This window comes from Ptychodera flava, chromosome 19 (assembly GCF_041260155.1).
Source record: "Ptychodera flava strain L36383 chromosome 19, AS_Pfla_20210202, whole genome shotgun sequence".
Taxonomy (NCBI): Eukaryota; Metazoa; Hemichordata; class Enteropneusta; family Ptychoderidae; genus Ptychodera; species Ptychodera flava.
In genome coordinates, this window is record NC_091946.1 from 977,015 (window position 1) to 993,070 (window position 16,056).

Below are 16,056 nucleotides of genomic sequence, written 5' to 3' on the forward strand. Positions count from 1 at the left end.
TTTTCATTAAAATAATGTTACATCGTACAATCCGAATATGTAGTGTAGGTTTATTCAACGGCACATTGTATTTTGCTGTCAGTTTTTTCATCAATCGAGTGCGGAAGTGAAATTACGCACTCAAATCCAGCCATTACGCAATTTTAGCAGACTAATGCGTATGCCGTACGCGAGGAGAAAAAAGTCACCGCGAACACTGGGATATATATAGTTCAGTATTTAGTTCGGTGTTCTGGTCACACATGTAAAGAGGCCATGTTTAGTACGGAGCACCGAACCTGAACCAGCCCTCCGACGCCGAATTAATTTAGTTCTTTGTTAGTTCAGTGTTGTCTGGTCACACGTCCAACTGACACAGGTTTAAATTTATTCCAGTGTCAACTCCGGAGTAAACACGCACATGTAAACCCCACTTTTGATGTGTAGTAAATTCTTTGATTCTCTGATCAACAACAAACACAGTTCTGTATTCACAGTGACATTAATTCATGTATTGTTGACTTTGTTCTCACTGCTTACTTTCAGATAAGCAAACATGTTTCCATGGTAGCATACTGGGAATTGCACAAGCTAGGCTATGCCAAAATGAAACCAGATACAAAAGTCGATATCTTAAAGGTAACTCTAATTCATTTCTTAGTCTGTGATTTAATTCCATAATCAGTACAGTATGTACTTGAATTTGTTCATAGTCAAGTGTGTTTATACCTTGTATGGCAAAAAGTTTTGGCAAGACTGTTAGTTCCCTACAGCATCATTTACATGTCACATTGTCAGTGAGAGTGTGTCAGTTTGCACCATTTTACCTTTGTTGATATTTTATTACAAATGTATACATGTAGCATCTCACAGTGATGTCTTGCTAGATTGGTGTTGTCATGTAATTAACATGTAATGTAACATAAACAAATTCAAAGTCACATTGAATCCAACATGTAATTATTGAAGTCACTGACTTTACTCTGTTTCAGTTTCTCTGTGAACTTCAATTTGATGACAATATTAAATTCAAGAACTTTGTGAATAAAGAAGAAAATGCGGAGAAGATGAGAGTTCAACCACTGGGGCGTGATAAAAATGGCCTTGTCTATTGGTATCAACAGGTAAGATAAAATAAAAACAGCATATAACTTCTAAATAATGTATTAATTGACAGATAATGCAGGAAAAATGCCTCAACAAATTTTATACTTTGTGATTTTGAAAATTGCTTGATTCATGGAATCACAAATAACTACAAGGTATGGTCAGCTGTTGTATTCTGGGATCCATGTATACATGATCCAATGAATTTTACATACATACGCTTTTTTCAACATTTTCATTTATAATTTATAAAGTTATCTTTTTTAAGCTACCTATCTGAGACACTCCTCAATTTTTCTCACTGTATCTGTACACTGTACACAGATCTACCCTATAGGTAATACTACCTTTTTTCAGACTATCCCATTTCACTCAGTAACTGAATTTGATTTAACTCAAACTTGCATGCCTGGTTCAGTTTCAGAAATTAATTTAATACTCACATATGTATATGTATGTGTGAACATGTGAAAATTATCCATGCAAAACTAGCATGTGATAAAAGACTGTGTTTGTGTTACATGTACTCTACAAATAAAAAATTATACTAGGACTATAACTCCAAATCACATATCAATAACACTAGCTGTCTGTGTTATTGGCAGTTCATATCAATAGTGGGTGTTTTATTTTTTTGATTTCACTGTTGCTAGGATGTAGAAGACAATGTCTTCATCTACAGAGAGGAGCAAGATGATGCTGACAGCTCAACATGGCAGATGGTTGTCAGGTGTGTCAATTTTATCTTGAGTTACAGAGTTCTTATCTCTACTATTGACCTAAGTTTTCTTCGATGTAAAACCCCATCTGGTTTCAAAACCAGATAAACAGTTAATTTTTCTGAAGATTTTATGGCAGTAAATATCATGCATTTGTGTTTGGATTATTTTAGAGCCAATGATAGATACACATACTATTTATATCAAAGCAGCGCTTTTCATAGTTCAAATGTGTCGTTATAATGCATCAGCAATTCAAATTTCAGCCTTCCCAAATACACATACATGTAAATTGTATGATACAGCTATGTACACCGGACCTTTCACAAAGTTTGTTTACACTTGTTTCAACTCCACCTTTGTCTGTCTTCTGTGAATTTACTTTATGTCGTGAAAATTTCATATAAACCTCAGTAAAACTTTATTTAGTAGCCTGAAACATAGACCTTAAAAAGATGCCTGAAAATATCAGTGGCTTCTCAAATCCTATGTGTGCACAGATTGAAAAATTTGTGGGAAGGCTTAACTACCATGATTTCTTGTATATACAGGAACATAAGAATGGTCAATTTAGTGTAGAGGATTGACATGTTTTGCCAAAAGTAGTAGATTGTTCATTTTCATTCAAGCAAAGCCTGTTCTGAACAAATAATTTTATTACCTTCTCGTGTCTATTTATAGACAGAGAAGGTATTAGAGTTGAAAACCAATATGCTGCTGTCAAGAACTTCCGTCTGTCAAGACTTCCGTCTGTCAAGATCCGTTGACGTCATGCCATCGTGATGGGTCATATCATAAACTGGTGGGGGTGTTCATGGCTCAGGTTGAGGTGTGGGAGAACGATTTTGAGCTATGAAAAAAATCAAAAGGGACTTAGCGGCATAGCCACAGTGTTAAGCCTTTCTCCAGGGTTTCTTAGTTGACTACAATCTATTACAGACTACTGAGCTAACGTTAGGGGTACTCACTTTGTGTTTGCTCACTCTGTGAGCGCTAGTGTTTGGTACTGAGTTGCGTGGATATACCCTCATGGCCTCACGTGATCTGGGCCTGTTGCATAATCTGCAGAGATGATCATATGCCTCCCAGTCTGAAAACTGTCATTGTGTAAGCCTGTCGGCATTTCCTTGCATTTTTTCTCATTTAATTTTGCAAAATATCGGCGAGTACCTCAATATTTCAAGATAACCCTTTCTTCCCAATCGTTTTCTGGAGTTTCAGAGTCATATGAACGAAAATGAGTGAAAGTTTTAGACAGGAAAATCGGACGTCGGCCATGTTCAATGTTTCAGACAGTACAATCAGAAGTTTACGTGGAGGAATTAACCAACAAACACAGGAGTGTTCATGATGCCCGCCCTCTAGAGGCAGACCCTCCTATATGAAGTACCACATTTGATGCTTGTGGAAAGCTTGACCACACAATGGAGCATTTAAACTTTTAGAAAATGACAAACTGAATAAGAAGGTATTCAGAAAATGTCAAATACTGAGGAAAAATGCGCAAATATTCAAAATAAACAGGTTAACTGATTGGTCAGCTATAAAAAACAATGAAAATGTTTATGATCAAAAGTTTTGAGATGCGCACATTTTAACAAATACAGAAATTATTAACATTATAAATATAAGACCAAACTATTTTTTCAGGGATGGGACAGGTTGGAAATGAGGGGTGAGAGATAAAGGCACTCCTATTGCTGCATGTGGATGCAGCCACACCATTTCATTTACAGCATACTTATATATTCACTGTGTTGTGTTCAAGTTCCATATTGTACTGACTGTCATACGAGGATAACATAAGCAAATCAAATCAAATTAGAAAAGGATCAATGCTGTTGTGTGGATTTTGCTGAACATGGCTGATATTTCGCCCTATATATTTGGTATCCAGCAAAGGCATATTTTGATGTAAAGTCAAAATTAACACTACATTGCTGACACTATCTGTGTTAGCGCTGGGTTTGGAAAGCTGTTAGCCACTGTGGCGAATAGTTTCAAATTTTATTAGCCACAGACAAATTTTATTAGCCACACACTTTTACGAAAACAAAGCTTTCTATAATGCTATAATCTCCAATGTCGGTTGCATGCACAAGAATAAACTATCAACACATCAACCTTGTATCCAATTGTCTTCATTTTAACAGTGGAAATTGCTTGATTCTGGACCCCGATGTAGCCCTGCGTACGATGCTGTGTGTTCCGCTACAGCTAATCGCCCGCTCACTACAAAGCGAGGTGAGCGGGACGATTAGCTGTAGCGGAACCCCGGAGCGGAACACACAGCATCGTACGCAGGGCTAGACCCCGATGCAAATCGAAAGCAGCACGCAACGTTGAGACCACGATTAAAATGAACTGCAACACGGAAGGTTGGGACCGCGATGCAAATCAACAGCATGACAGCAACACTGAACGTTCGGACTGCGATTAAAATAGAAGTTTGGTTACACGTAATTACGTTCCATCAGTAGGCCTACACGTAGCGTCTTTGTCACGTCATACAAGACGTCGCGTAAATGTGGCACAGACGTTCGGAACGTCATCAAACGACACTTCCACATGTAGTCTTAATTACGTGTAGTAATTTTTAGATTTTCTTGGTGATTTGCGGGAATTTAGACAGGAAATCTCGTTAAGTACTAGTATGACCTATCATTGTAAATTAGCAAACATCTTTGATATCAGAAAATTCCGCAGAGTTCACCTGCACAAAGACGTACGTGCTATGAAGCTGTCACAAAAATTTCCGTAAACCTCATAAATAACTGTATTACAGAAAACCGGTAAATTTAATGCGAGGATACAACGAGCTTGAATAGTCCTCGCGTAGAGAAATTAATTGTTTCTTAAAACTTAGACGAATTTCGTATGTTTCTGAAAAACAATACGGCAAAATCAACCAAAAAAATCACAACTGAGCATGGATACGCGTACGCCACTGTGTGCCTTCAGACGTACACGTAATTAGATTATAACCTCTCTAATGAACAACAACACGGAACGTCGAGACCGCGATGCAAATCGACAACAACACGGAATGCGTCGCTGGGATAGCGATTTTAATGAACATCAATAGGGGACCATGAGGACCGCGATGCAAATCGACCACCATTAAAATAAGACCTCGATTAAAATGCGCAACAAGGAACGTCTAGACCACGATGCATGTAAATTTCAACACCGAACTTTGTGACCACGATTAAAATGCGTGTGTCTGCTGTAGCAAAAGTTTCAATTCTCGCGAGTGTTCTCTTTGCTTGCTGTACACTAGACAAAATGACGTCAAATTTATCGCGAGACTAGGGCCCGATTGCGTCTGCCTGCATTTTCAATTCTCGCGATAGTCATTTATGTGCAGTGCATGCTGTACACTATACAAATTGACGTCAAATCTCTCGCGAGACTTGGCTCGATTGCAATTGCGTACGTCGGAGAGAACAATACGGAAATAGATATAGTTTTTTCGCGAATCGCCGAAAGAGAAGCGCAGATCAACAAAAGACTAAAAAACCCCACGTTTTTGCTTATTTTGCGGAATTTTTTCAACAAAAATCACTTTCGCCACTGTGGCGAATTAGGATCGATTTTTCTTCGCCACTGCTGATTTCAATTCGCATTTGCGAACGTGGCGAATGGGCAGCGCGAACACAGAATATATTTTACCGTTTCTGCATAATTTTTCTTTTTTAAATTATAGTATATTAGTACTTCAAACAGATTAACAGTTATCGTGATGTCAACCCATAATTTTACATCACAAAGACTGTAATTCTGCCAATTTTTTTTGTTTTTCAGTCATTTTATAAATTTTGCACTGCACAAGATGATTGAACAAATTGCAATGTTTGAATTTGTGACCAAAGGATTTTACTCTTAAACACTTTAGCATATATTCTCTACATGGTCATGTATTTCAAGGAAAATATGCCTATTAAAAACAGTAATTTCTTCACTTTCAATTTTTTCAATACTATGACAATTATCAGCCATGAGGTTATACAAACACAAGACCAGATAAGCGTTTTCATCATTTCCACAGGACTCTTTGGAAAATCCACTAAAAACAGTTAAAAGTGACTGGAAATGATCACTTGGTATACATTTAATTACAGATGCCAGGTTGTGTATTTCACATGCACTCAGGTCAGTAAGGAAGTGCGTCATTACTATTTTGGACTGTTAATTCTTATTTCTGAATTGTTTAACTTTTTTCCACATTGAACTATCTTTAGGCAGTTTATACTGTAGCTTAGAATGTATTTAATCATCTTTGGGTTCTTTGGGTCCATATCCCACCTCATGCCCCTACATCATCAACTATTTTAACCAACAACTCCATGCCAACAATCAATTACCTGACCTGGCCACACATTAGAGAAGGTACAGCGTCATTGACGGTATTTTTACTCTATGTCTTCAAACATGTAAGTTTTTTAGATCAAAGATTGTCTGCCATACAGTAACTGAGATCAATCATATTCAAAATAATGGTTGCAACTTCATTGTATAGCATAAAAGTTCTATCACTCAAACATTTTCCAATGATTCGATTGACGTCCCAAATCAATACATGTATTATCACTTACAACATTCAACTTTCCTTGTAACACCTCAATGTCCATCTTATTCTTTGTTGATACAAGTATGTTGGGTTGGTTTTACTGCCAATCAAATTACATCACAATCCATAATATGATACGGTCATATCGTTTTTCTGAACAATCAAAACAAAAGGTGATAAATTTTGAGTTTTTGAGTTTGCATGCATCATCTCAAAACTACAGAGTATTATTTTAACAACATGTTTTGTATGGTATATGATGTATCATTGCACTTAAATGAGTTTTGACTTCATATAAAACTTGATAACAGAGTTAATGATACAGCATAGGTCGCTCCCAAACATCAGACCCTCCCACTGTACAACCTCACTCAATACAGCATTGGTCCCTCCCAAACATCATACCCTCCCTCTGTACAGTCTCACTCAATACAGCATTGGTCCCTCCCAATCATCATACCCTCCAACTGTACAGTCTCACTCGATACATCATTACAGCATTGGTCCCTCCCAATCATCATACCCTCCAACTGTACAGTCTCACTCGATACATCATTACAGCATTGGTCCCTCCCAAACATCAGACCCTCCCACTGTACAACCTCACTCAATACAGCATTGGTCCCTCCCAAACATCAGACCCTCCCACTGTACAGCCTCACTCAATACAGCATTGGTCCCTCCCAAACATCAGACCCTTCCACTGTACAGCCTCACTCAATACAGCATTGGTCCCTCCCAAACATCAGACCCTCCCACTGTACAGTCTCACTCAATACAGCATTGGTCCCTCCCAAACATCAGACCCTTTCACTGTACAGTCTTACTCAACAAAACCTGTATGAGGGTCTTAAAGGCTATTATTGCAAGACTCAGTGAATTTAGTGATGCCCTGATACATACAGGAACATGTACATCCTGTACTTACTGCAGGGTCTCTATGCTCCTGGAAAGTCCTTCTTGAAAATCTGGAAAAGTCCTTGAAAATAAAAAAATTAAGACATAAAATTTCCTTTGAAAATTGACAAGCAACTTAAATTTTTTGAAAATAATCGATCATAATATCCTGAAAATACTTTTCAATGATACATAAAAATGATATATTTAAGCAATAAAACACACCCAGTGATGGTATACTACGAAATTTTGACCAGTTTACGACATATATGCACGAGCGATACTGTCGCTGGGTGTGATTTATTGCTATTATATCCTAATAACAGTATATTGAAATTCTGGCGTGGAACGTCATAAAAGGTATTTTCCTCAAGCTGAGAGCTAGTGTGTATGCCAGCTTTGGTATATCACCAATATACCAAGGCTCTTTTCGCGTCTCGACCAATCATATCACTGTATTTGCACCATCAATATACTTGTATGATATAATATAAAATTTATAACTGGAAAATGGTATTTTGGACCTTAAAAATCCTTGATAACTGAAAGGGTTCTCGAAAGTCCTTGAATTCCAAAAGATTTTGCATGTATAGTTACTGTTCTTATCCTTGAAAAGTGTGATGATAGACAAGTCAGAAGTTGATCGTCTTTGTATTGTGTACCTGTAGTAATCGCAATGAACTTGGAAGACTGATCTCCAATTTACAAGGTCCAGACAAGAAAAATGAAGAGTCTGATTCAACTTCTACAAACACTGATCTCAAACAATTAGGTGAGTATCTATAAATCAAGCCATGGAAAAAATCATTTGATAGCTTTGCAATGAATCAAAAGTATCATTGATAGGTGTCCCCTTGTGTGACCTTATGAGGTCAATGGCTTTATCATTGGATGTACTATATATAAAAAGTAACTGTATTTGGTAGTTTCTGTGCCCAAAATTATGTTTATCATAGTAACTAACTCTCCAAAAATGAATCTAAACATTATAGACTACTCTTAAAATTTCATGTTGAAATGTTAGTCATTGAGTACAGCTGTAATCTGTAATTACATGTACATAATGGTATTGTTTATTGCTTGTTGTACTTTAGATGAAGATGACAATAGTCATGACAGTGCTGACAGTGTGATGACATCACAAAACAAAAGAATGACACATCCAGAAGACACATCCACAACTCAGCAAGAAACACAGTCTGAGAGTAACAGAATAAAGACAAAGGATGAGAGCCAGCCACCAGATAGCTCAAAGCAAGGTGATACAAAAACTGACAGTCAAAGTTCAAAAGATGATGACAGTAAAATAACACAGAATCAGGCAATAACTGAGAATAGCAAGGAACAGCAGGAGACAGAGAAAAAAGAGACTTCAGTGAAAACTAAAATTGATAGCACAGAGCAAGAGACAGAGAACTCCAAGGAACTCACATTAAATGCTGAGAAGAATGGAACTTGTCAAGATATCAAGAAAGACAATAAAGAGGGTGATTTACCCTGTGAAAAAGAATCAACAGAACTTGAGAGCAAGGATGGAAGAATTAAAGAAGAACCAAAAGATGAATCTGATCAGCATCAAATGGAAAATGAAACTTCTGAGACAGAAAAAATTAAAAATGAAAACAGTGAAAATACAGAAAATGAGAAAAAGGGAACAGAAAAGGAAAAAGAAGAATTGAAAGATGGAGGAGAAAGATTGTCAGAATGTAAAGTTCCAAAGAAGAGAGGAAGAAAGAAAAAGAAAAGGGGAAGTGCAAGATTTACTCCAAAAGAAGTCCAAGAAAAGCTGTGGTGACTAGGAAACCTGTTTATAAAGAAGAAAGTGATGTTGAAGAAGAGACAAAAGATGATGATGACAAGCCATGTTGTAAATGTCATCAATATGATCAACCAGAATGGGTAAGTCAAGTTGCGATTGGTTAGATTGACTTAAGTTGTTAGAGCCCTTAAATGCTATGACAGAACCCCATGGCCTTGGAGGGCACTCTGTGAAGTTGCGAAGGTATTTCCGAGGAAACTATGGCAGACAATCTTTGATCTAAAAAACTTATATGTTTGAAAACAGTACTGGCAGCAGATTAACATCCACTGTGATCATCCAAAGTGATCATCCAAAGTGATCATCAACTGTGATCATCCACTGTGATCATCCACAGTGATCTTGAGCGTGATCATATACGGTGATCATCCACAGTGATCGTCCAAAGTGATCATCCATAGTGATCATCCAAAGTGATCATCCAGTGTGATCGATCATCCACAGTGATCTTGAGCGGTGATCATGAACGGTGATCATCGAAAGTGATCATCCAAAGTGATCATCCACAGTGATCATCCACTGTGATCATCCAAAGTGATCATCCACTGTGATCATCCACAGTGATCATCCACAGTGATCATCCAAAGTGATCATCCACAGTGATCATCTACTGTGATCGATCATCCAAAGTGATCATCCACTGTGATCATCCACTGTGATCATCCACTGTGATCGATCATCCAAAGTGATCATCCACAGTTATCATCCAAAGTGATCATCCACTGTGATCGATCATCCAAAGTGATCATCCACTGTGATAATCCACAGTGATCGTCCACTGTGATCATCCACAGTGATCATCCACTATGATCATCCACTGTGATCGATCATCCAAAGTGATCATCCACTGTGATCATCCACTGTGATCATCCACTGTGATTGATCATCCAAAGTGATCATCCACAATGATCATCCACAGTGATCATCCACAGTGATCATCCAAAGTGATCATCCACAGTGATCATCCACATTGGTCATCCGCTGTGATCATCCAAAGTGATCATCAACTGTGATCATCCACTGTGATCATCCAAAGTGATCTTGAGCGGTGATCATGAATGGTGATCATCCACAGTGATCATCCACAGTGGTCATCCACTGTGATCATCCAAAGTGATCATCAACTGTGACCATCCACTGTGATCATCCAAAGTGATCTTGAGCGGTGATCATGAATGGTGATCATCCACAGTGATCATCCAAAGTGATCATCCACAGTGATCATCCAAAGTGATCATCCACTGTTATCATCCACTGTGATCGATCATCCAAAGTGATCATCCACAGTGATCATCAACTGTGATCATCCACTGTGATCATCCAAAGTGATCATCCACAGTGATCATCCACTGTGATCGATCATCCAAAGTGATCATCCAAAGTGATCATCCACAGTGATCATCCACAGTGATCATCCACTGTGATCATCCAAAGTGATCATCCACTGTGATCATCCACTGTGATCATCCACAGTGATCATCCACTGTGATCATCCAAAGTGATCATCCACTGTGATCATCCAAAGTGATCATCCACAGTGATCATCCAAAGTGATCATCCACTGTGATCATCCACTGTGATCATCCACTATGATCATCCACTATGATCGATCATCCACAGTGATCATCCACAGTGATCATCCACTGTGATCATCCACTGTGATCATCCACTGTGATCGATCATCCACAGTGATCATCCACTCTGATCATCCACTCTGATCATCCACTCTGATCATCCACTGTGATCATCCACTGTGATCGATCATCCAAAGTGATCATCCACAGTGATCATCCACTGTGATCATCCAAAGTGGACATTCAAAGTGATCGATCATCCAAAGTGATCACAAAAGTGATCATCCTAAGTGATCATCCAAAGTGATCATCCACAGTGATTATCCACAGTGATCATCCAAAGTGATCATCCACTGTGATCATCCACTGTGATCATCCACAGTGATCATCCACAGTGATCATCCAAAGTGATCATCCACTGTGATCATCCAAAGTGATCATCCAAAGTGATCATCCACTGTGATCATCCAAAGTGATCATCCACTGTGATCATCCAAAGTGATCATCCAAAGTGATCATCCACAGTGATCATCCACTGTGATCGATCATCCAAAGTGATCATCCACTGTGATCATCCACAGTGATCATCCACAGTGATAATCTACTGTGATCATCCACTGTGATCGATCATCTAAAGTGATCATCCAAAGTGATCATCCACAGTGATCATCCACTGTGATCATCCACAGTGATCATCCACAGTGATCATCCAAAGTGATCATCCACTGTGATCATCCACTGTGATCATCCACAGTGATCATCCACAGTGATCATCCAAAGTGATCATCCACTGTGATCATCCAGTGATCATCCACAGTGATCATCCACTGTGATCATCCACTGTGATCATCCAAAGTGATCATCCGCTGTGATCATCCAAGTCATCATCCACAGTGATCATCCACTGTGATCATGCACTCTGATCATCCACTGTGATCATCCACTGTGATCATCCACTGTGATCAATCATCCAAAGTGATCATCCACAGTGATCATCCACAGTGATCATCCACTGTGATCATCCACAGTGATCATCCACTGTGATCATCCACTGTGATCATCCACTGTGATCGATCATCCACAGTGATCATCCACTGTGATCATCCACAGTGATCATCCAAAGTGATCATCCAATGTGATCATCCACTGTGATCGATCATCCAAAGTGATCATCCAAAGTGATCATCCACAGTGATCATCCACAGTGATCATCCTCTGTGATCATCCACAATGATCATCCACAGTGATCATCCACTGTGATCATCCACAGTGATCATCCACTGTGATCATCCACTGTGATCCATCATCCAAAGTGATCATCCAAAGTGATCATCCAAAGTGATCATCCACAGTGATCATCCACAGTGATCATCCACAGTGATCATCCAAAGTGATCATCCAAGTGATCATCCACAGTGATCATCCACAGTGATCATCCACTGTGATCATCCACTGTGATCATCCACTGTGATCATCCACAGTGTGATCATCCAAAGTGATCATCCACAGTGATCATCCACTGTGATCATCCACTGTGATCATCCACAGTGATCATCCAAAGTGATCATCCAAAGTGATCATCCACAGTGATCATCCACTGTGATCATCCACAGTGATCATCCACTGTGATCATCCACTGTGATCATCCACAGTGATCATCCACAGTGATCATCCAAAGTGATCATCTACAGTGATCATCCACAGTGATCATCCACAGTGATCATCCACTGTGATCATCCACTGTGATCATCCACAGTGATCATCCACTGTGATCATCCACTGTGATCATCCACAGTGATCATCCACAGTGATCATCCACTGTGATCATCCACTGTGATCATCCAAAGTGATCATCCAAAGTGATCATCCACAGTGATCATCCACTGTGATCATCCACAGTGATCATCCACTGTGATCATCCAAAGTGATCATCCACTGTGATCATCCACTGTGATCATCCACAGTGATCATCCACTGTGATCATCCACTGTGATCATCCACAGTGATCATCCAAAGTGATCATCCAAAGTGATCATCCACAGTGATCATCCACAGTGATCATCCACAGTGATCATCCACTGTGATCATCCACTGTGATCATCCACAGTGATCATCCACTGTGATCATCCACAGTGATCATCCACAGTGATCATCCACTGTGATCATCCACAGTGATCATCCACAGTGATCATCCACTGTGATCATCCACTGTGATCATCGACTGTGATCATCCAAAGTGATCATCCACAGTGATCATCCAAAGTGATCATCCACTGTGATCATCCAGTGATCATCCACAGTGATCATCCACTGTGATCATCCACTGTGATCATCCAAAGTGATCATCCACTGTGATCATCCAAAGTGATCATCCACAGTGATCATCCACTGTGATCATGCACGGTGATCATGCACTGTGATCATCCACTGTGATCATCCACTGCGATCAATCATCCAAAGTGATCATCCACTGTGATCATCCACAGTGATCATCCACTGTGATCATCCACTGTGATCATCCACTGTGATCATCCACTGTGATCATCCACTGTGATCGATCATCCACAGTGATCATCCACTGTGATCATCCACTGTGATCATCCACTGTGATCGATCATCCACTGTGATCATCCACAGTGATCATCCACTGTGATCATCCTCTGTGATCATCCAAAATGATCATCCACAGTGATCATCCACTGTGATAATCCACTGTGATCAATCATCCAAAGTGATCATCCACTGTGATCATCCACAGTGATCATCCACTGTGATCATCCACAGTGATCATCCACTGTGATCATCCACTGTGATCATCCACTGTGATCGATCATCCACAGTGATCATCCACTGTGATCATCCACAGTGATCATCCACTGTGATCATCCACTGTGATCATCCACTGTGATCGATCATCCAAAGTGATCATCCAAAGTGATCATCCACAGTGATCATCCACAGTGATCATCCTCTGTGATCATCCAAAATGATCATCCACAGTGATCATCCACTGTGATCTACCACAGTGATCATCCACTGTGATCATCCACTGTGATCCATCATCCAAAGTGATCATCCAAAGTGATCATCCAAAGTGATCATCCACAGTGATCATCCACAGTGATCATCCACTGTGATCATCCAAAGTGATCATCCACAGTGATCATCCACAGTGATCATCCACTGTGATCATCCACTGTGATCATCCACTGTGATCGATCATCCAAAGTGATCATCCAAAGTGATCATCCACAGTGATCATCCACTGTGATCATCCACAGTGATCATCCAAAGTGATCATCCAAAGTGATCATCCACAGTGATCATCCACTGTGATCATCCACTGTGATCATCCACAGTGATCATCCACTGTGATCATTCACTGTGATCATCCACAGTGATCATCCACAGTGATCATCCAAAGTGATCATCCACAGTGATCATCCCCAGTGATCATCCACTGTGATCATCCAAAGTGATCATCCACAGTGATCATCCACAGTGATCATCCACTGTGATCATCCACTGTGATCATCCAAAGTGATCATCCAAAGTGATCATCCACAGTGATCATCCACAGTGATCATCCACTGTGATCATCCAAAGTGATCATCCACAGTGATCATCCACAGTGATCATCCACTGTGATCATCCACTGTGATCATCCAAAGTGATCATCCAAAGTGATCATCCACAGTGATCATCCACTGTGATCATCCACTGTGATCATCCACAGTGATCATCCACTGTGATCATCCAAAGTGATCATCCACAGTGATCATCCACTGTGATCATCCACTGTGATCATCCACAGTGATCATCCACTGTGATCATCCACTGTGATCATCCACAGTGATCATCCAAAGTGATCATCCACAGTGATCATCCACAGTGATCATCCACAGTGATCATCCACAGTGATCATCCACTGTGATCATCCACTGTGATCATCCACAGTGATCATCCACTGTGATCATCCAAAGTGATCATCCACAGTGATCATCCACTGTGATCATCCACAGTGATCATCCACAGTGATCATCCAAAGTGATCATCCACTGTGATCATCCACTGTGATCATCCACAGTGATCATCCACAGTGATCATCCAAAATGATCTTCCACTGTGATCATCCAGTGATCATCCACAGTATTCATCCACTGTGATCATCAACTGTGATCATCCAAAGTGATCATCCGCTGTGATCATCCAAAGTGATCATCCACAGTGATCATCCACTGTAATCATGCACGGTGATCATGCACTGTGATCATCCACTGTGATCATCCACTGTGATCAATCATCCAAAGTGATCATCCACTGTGATCATCCACAGTGATCATCCACTGTGATCATCCACAGTGATCATCCACTGTGATCATCCACTGTGATCATCCACTGTGATCATCCACTGTGATCGATCATCCACAGTGATCATCCACTGTGATCATCCACTGTGTGATCGATCATCCAAAGTGATCATCCACAGTGATCATCCACAGTGATCATCCACAGTGATCATCATCCTCTGTGATCATCCAAAATGATCATCCACAGTGATCATCCACTGTGATCATCCAAAGTGATCATCCACTGTGATCATCCACTGTGATCATCCACAGTGATCATCCACTGTGATCATCCAAAGTGATCATCCACTGTGATCATCCACAGTGATCATCCACAGTGATCATCCACTGTGATCATCCAAAGTGATCATCCACAGTGATCATCCACAGTGATCATCCACAGTGATCATCCACTGTGATCATCCACTGTGATCATCCACTGTGATCGATCATCCACAGTGATCATCCAAAGTGATCATCCACAGTGATCATCCACTGTGATCATCCACTGTGATCATCCACAGTGATCATCCACTGTGATCATCCACAGTGATCATCCAAAGTGATCATCCAAAGTGATCATCCACAGTGATCATCCACAGTGATCATCCACAGTGATCATCCACTGTGATCATCCACTGTGATCATCCACAGTGATCATCCACTGTGATCATCCAAAGTGATCATCCACAGTGATCATCCACAGTGATTATCCACTGTGATCATCCACTGTGATCATCCAAAGTGATCATCCAAAGTGATCATCCACTGTGATCATCCAAAGTGATCATCCACTGTGATCATCCAAAGTGATCATCCACAGTGATCATCCAAAGTGATCATCCACTGTGATCATCCACTGTGATCATCCACTGTGATCAATCATCCAAAGTGATCATCCACTGTGATCATCCAAAGTGATCATCCACAGTGATCATCCACAGTGATCATCCACAGTGATCATCCACTGTGATTGATCATCCACTGTGATCATCCACAGTGATCATCCAAAGTGATCATCCACAGTGATCATCCACAGTGA

At 40.0% G+C, this 16,056-nt stretch overlaps 1 protein-coding gene across 2 annotated transcripts in view; it reads left to right on the plus strand.

Moving 5' to 3' along the window:
* LOC139118344 (remodeling and spacing factor 1-like) overlaps window positions 1–16,056 on the plus strand; it is a 44,462-nt gene that overhangs the window by 12,945 nt on the left and 15,461 nt on the right. The window contains exons 3-7 of one of the 2 annotated variants that reach the window (XM_070681612.1): window positions 526–618; window positions 972–1,103; window positions 1,740–1,816; window positions 7,941–8,044; window positions 8,367–9,171. In XM_070681612.1, the coding sequence (XP_070537713.1) occupies window positions 526–618; window positions 972–1,103; window positions 1,740–1,816; window positions 7,941–8,044; window positions 8,367–9,067 (1,107 nt within the window). In that variant the 3' untranslated portion in view covers window positions 9,068–9,171. Of the gene's footprint in view, window positions 1–525; window positions 619–971; window positions 1,104–1,739; window positions 1,817–7,940; window positions 8,045–8,366; window positions 9,172–16,056 lie in introns of those variants that run through there. The other variant, XM_070681611.1, reaches the window with a different exon arrangement.